At 53.7% G+C, this 4,453-nt stretch overlaps 1 protein-coding gene across 3 annotated transcripts; it reads right to left on the minus strand.

The window, feature by feature from the left end:
* Window positions 1–1,003: 1,003 nt before the first annotated feature.
* Window positions 1,004–3,978, minus strand: LOC136550292 (NAC transcription factor NAM-B2-like). Of its 3 annotated transcripts, none has more exons than XM_066541820.1 (4): window positions 3,714–3,978; window positions 3,350–3,596; window positions 2,740–3,059; window positions 1,004–2,536 (listed from the first exon to the last, which is right to left on the minus strand). In XM_066541820.1, exons 1-4 carry the CDS (start codon window positions 3,960–3,962, stop codon window positions 1,874–1,876), a joined length of 1,479 nt encoding a protein of 492 aa, XP_066397917.1. In that variant the 5' UTR covers window positions 3,963–3,978; the 3' UTR covers window positions 1,004–1,873. The 3 variants fall into 3 exon arrangements, with proteins under 3 accessions (XP_066397917.1, XP_066397916.1, XP_066397918.1); XM_066541819.1 differs by having other exon boundaries at window positions 1,004–2,572; XM_066541821.1 differs by lacking the exon at window positions 3,714–3,978 and adding an exon at window positions 3,677–3,699 and having other exon boundaries at window positions 1,004–2,572.
* Between the last annotated feature and the right edge of the window lie 475 nt (window positions 3,979–4,453).

Below are 4,453 nucleotides of genomic sequence, written 5' to 3' on the forward strand. Positions count from 1 at the left end.
TGCGCGCCCCGTCCACGTCGCGGTCTCGCGGTCGCGGGTGCCAGTGCCATCACCCCAAAACGTACTAGCCCTATTCGGGGAACGCCAGCGGCAACAGTACCGAAATGTGCCGGGCCGCGATATGATGCCCCGCGCCGACGTTTCGAGCGCCCGTACGCTCGCTAACTCGCTGGCTCTCTCGCTTCGCCCGCGCGGCGGCGTCGGCGCCCGGGCGCCGCCGGATCGGAGGAAAAAAACCCAGAGAGGATGCATGCTTGCCGCGCGCGCATACGCCTAAGGGTGCGTTTAGATCAAAAAAATTTTGGATTTTGGCTTACTGTAGCATTTCATTTGTATTTGATAATTAGTGTCTAATTATGGACTAATTAGGTTCAAAAGTTTCGTCTCGCGATTTCTCGATCTTAATTAGTTTTTTTTTCGTCTACATTTAGTACTCCATGCATGTGCCGCAAGATTCGATGTGACAGTTACTATGCAAAATTTTTTGGCAACTAAACGGGGCCTAACTTCTTTCCGTCTAGGCCTAACTTCATTTCCTCCCCGGCCGGCAGGGCTCCTTCTCGATAGCCGCGGCGCGCGCGCCATGGGGCACGTCTCGCGCTCCATGCCAAGCTCTACCGGTACATGCCATTAGCCAACGCCGCCCGCGGACACGTGGTTTTTGCCTTTTCTCGGCAGGTGAACGCGACGGCGCCTCGACGAACCGCCAGCAAGCGCGCGCGGTTCGTTCTCGCCAGCACCGTTCGCGCGAGCACAGCTGGCTCGTGGCTCCTGGCTCCTGTAGATTGAGTTTGTTACTAGCTAGCTGGACGAGAGATTCCGTTATGGCATGTGACGTGATGGCCATTGATCGGTGGTAGACATTGATCCATCGATCAGTGACGTGAGAATGAGGAGGCCGGCTGCTGGACGAGAGATTCCGTTATGGCATGTTCTCAGCCCAGATATATGAGGGTGCAAGTGACATGGCACCACAGGGCATAGTGCAAATGGTCTAGCCATTTTAAAACTCGTCTGTATTATACATTACAGTCCAATAATGCAACCGAAACATAGATTACATATGCAGCTATATTAATTGTGCACACAACCTGCAGGTGCCTAATGATGACGGGCGACGACGGCTTTTATATCTAGCAACCAAGCTGCGGCTCAATTAGGAAATTCTGTAGGTATGTACTAGGCTACTAGCTAGCTAGTATGAACATGGTCCATGCGTGTGCATATGCATGAATCAAGCATACAAATATCTTTTTCTTTTTTGAGCTTTACGCATACAAATATCTACATGCATGCAATATAATTACCGTACAAATATCTATATTATATTATATCTATACTATATATCTACATGCATACAAATATCTATATTATATTTTCCCCGTCAACTACATGCCCGTGTGAACTGTCATGCAGTTAAATTAAGCAGTTAATTTTGTTTTGTGGCGGGGATGTCATGAACAGGGGTGGTCATGAACATGCATGCAGGCTAAATTATTTTATGCAGGGTTCAATCTATAGATGCAAGAGGCTAAATGGCTAATTAATATCATATCTGTGTAAGTATTGGCTAGCTAGATTTTTGTTTCAAATTGGCCTACCTACTTGCAATTAATCATGTTCGCTTGTTGGTTTCAACCAGCCCAAACCAACCAACCAATAATATTTCCTCTCACATAAAACCAGCACCAGCCAGCCCAAACCAGCTCACAAATCAACCAGCGAACAGGCCGAAGGTTGCTTAGCTCCGTACAAGTACGTGCTCGTGGTACTAGCTGTCCTGCGGTTCACTGAATGAGACTCCTACCACTATAACAACTGGTACTAGTTGCTGGCGATGCTGACTATAGGCAATGTCGGTATCATGGATTCTTCACGGGTTCCAGCTCACGCCGGAGAGCTGGTAGGGGTGCTGGAAACCGCATGTGGCGGTGGCGGTGGCGGCGGCCGCGGCAGCTTCCGGCGTTACTGGTGTGCCGAACATGGCGTGGTGGTGATAGGTTGTCGCACCTTGCACGCCGAGCGGGTTGAGAAATGTAGGAACGATGGCATTAGTGCAACCGCTGCAGGCGCCACTATCGACGGCACCGGCAGCCGCCAGGTTATTCCTCTCGGATGGCGACGACAGGGACGTGCCGCCGCCGTCAGTGGTGTCTCTGTTGTACCCATGGAACCTCTTTGCCGGCGGAAGCATCGCGAATGCCGACGCGTCCAGCCAGTTGAATGGGGTGGTGGAGGACGACGGGACGAGGAGCTGCTTGGTGTCAGCTGCCCTCGCCGCCGCGGCTAGCTGGCTCAGGGAGCTGGCGCCCGCTGAGAGGCCTGTGTCCTCTGCTGTGATAAATCCATCCAGGAAGTTGTCCTCGTGATGGTGGTGGATCAGCGAAGTGTAGTTATTGCCGTTATGATGAGCCGGCCTTCCTCCGCCTGCGACGGCGGCCATGGCAGCCGCGGCATGCGTCGGGTAGGCTGCCACCGCGTCCTCCATGGAGTCCTCGCACTCCATGCTCCTCTCGCCGGCTCCAAGCTTGTTGATCTTCTTGTAGATGCGGCATAACACCCAGTCGTCGAGCTGAGACACTAGTTAGAGCTTGATCACCACACTAGCTATATATTATATTATATTAGTGAAAACATTCTGAGAGATTATTGATGCATGCATATGTTTGTTAATGCAATCTCAGGGTAGATCGGATTATGTTCCGTTCTTGACACTGTAGAAAATAGTAGCACACGTACCCTGAGAGACGCTGTGGCCTTGCCTCCGACGACGTTGCAAGGCGGCCGGCTGGTGGTTGAGCTCGCCGCATCCGCGAGGCGGTACTCGTGCATGATCCAGTTGGTCTTGAGGCCCTTTGGTGGCTTCCCGCGGTAGAACACGAGCGCCTTCTTAACGCCGACCTTCTCGCGGTTGCCACCGGACGCCATGATGGGCTTGTCTGTGCCAGTCGCCTTCCAGTAGCCGGACGTTGCCGCCCTGTTCGGCCGCGCTCCGTTGGGGTACTTGCGGTCCCTCGGGCTGAAGAAGTACCACTCCTGCTCCCCGAAGGTCGCCTTATCTGATCAACCATCATGTCCAGGCCACAGTATCGTACGTGAGAGTAGTATATGGCACATGCATGCATGGAAGTATATATGCAAGCTAGATGAGCATATATATAGTATAACACATAGTAGTATTACTTTATTATTTACTTCCAAAAAGTTATGCACAGTATTAAAAAGAATATTTTAATTAGAAGTACTACACTGCATACACAATAATCACTAGCAGAACGAGTAAGATGAGATAATCATGCCAATAAACAATTCATCAATCAAGTTTGTTACACACGCTAGCTTTACGTACCAGGTAGCTCCCACGGATCGAACTTGTAAAGGTCGACCTCGGCGATGATGGCGACGGGGAGAGGCACGGACGCGGCCTTCTTCTTGAGGTAGTGGACGACCAGCTCCTCGTCCGTCGGGTGGAACCGGAACCCCGGCGGGAGATCCGGCGCCGAGCTCGGCTGCTTCTGCGGTGGCAACTCGCCGGACGACGAGTCCGTGCTCTCCATGGATCTCATCACCGTACTAGCTACTACCCCGGCCGGCCCCTGTACCAAGCGCCAACACCAGATCAGTAGATCGATCTACCAGACTATATATGCTACGCACACAAAAAGCACAGCAGCACCTTGTGCTACCGAACTGCCATGCAGTTTGCTGCTTACCGCGGTATGGATCCCTCCCTGCAGTTTGGCAGAGCCGCCTCTAGTAGTGTGGAGGAGAGCAGACAGCGACGAGGATATCCGGGGTTTGTTACGCTGTCGGTTGGGAGGATCTGATGGAGCAGGCGGCCGGCGAGTGATCTGCGCTGGGATTTTTGGTGGTTTCGCCCGGGGAATCGTAGCGATGGAGGAGAGCCGGCCGGAGACGGAGGCGCAGGCGGGCAGGGGAAGAGTGGGAGGTGCCGAAGGCATTGCCCCGAGAAATATGGCTCCGTTGCACCGAACCCTAGAGCCCCGCGCCCGTCGTCCCTCGACACGTACCCCGCCGCCGCCCGTGTCAGCTCGCCGCCGCCTGCAGCACGTGTCAGCTCGCGCGCCGTGGCCGCGATTCCGTGAAGCCCTCGCCCGGTCGCCCCTGGCCATGCGCTCGCGGGCTGGCCGCGGGCCGCCTGTGTCGTCCGGGCTAGCTCTTCCTGAGAGCCGAGCCCAGCCCAGCTGCCGGAACAGGATCCTTCGTGGCCTCGTTTCGGCCCACGTCCGTAAACAAATGGGGCCGATTTCTTCTCAGTTTAGCCCGTCCAGAGCCGCTACCGTGGCCCACGTGCTATCATGGATTTGGGAGCGCAGGACCAGGCTGCTAGTAGTAGAAAATTAGAAATTGCAGTGCAGGTCTGAGCGAGTTGTACCCCCCATTTCTTCTTCTTTTCCTAAACTAAAGGACAGAGAGAGATAGGAGTAGAATT

This window comes from Miscanthus floridulus, chromosome 4, assembly GCF_019320115.1.
Source record: "Miscanthus floridulus cultivar M001 chromosome 4, ASM1932011v1, whole genome shotgun sequence".
Lineage (NCBI taxonomy): Eukaryota > Viridiplantae > Streptophyta > Magnoliopsida > Poales > Poaceae > Miscanthus > Miscanthus floridulus.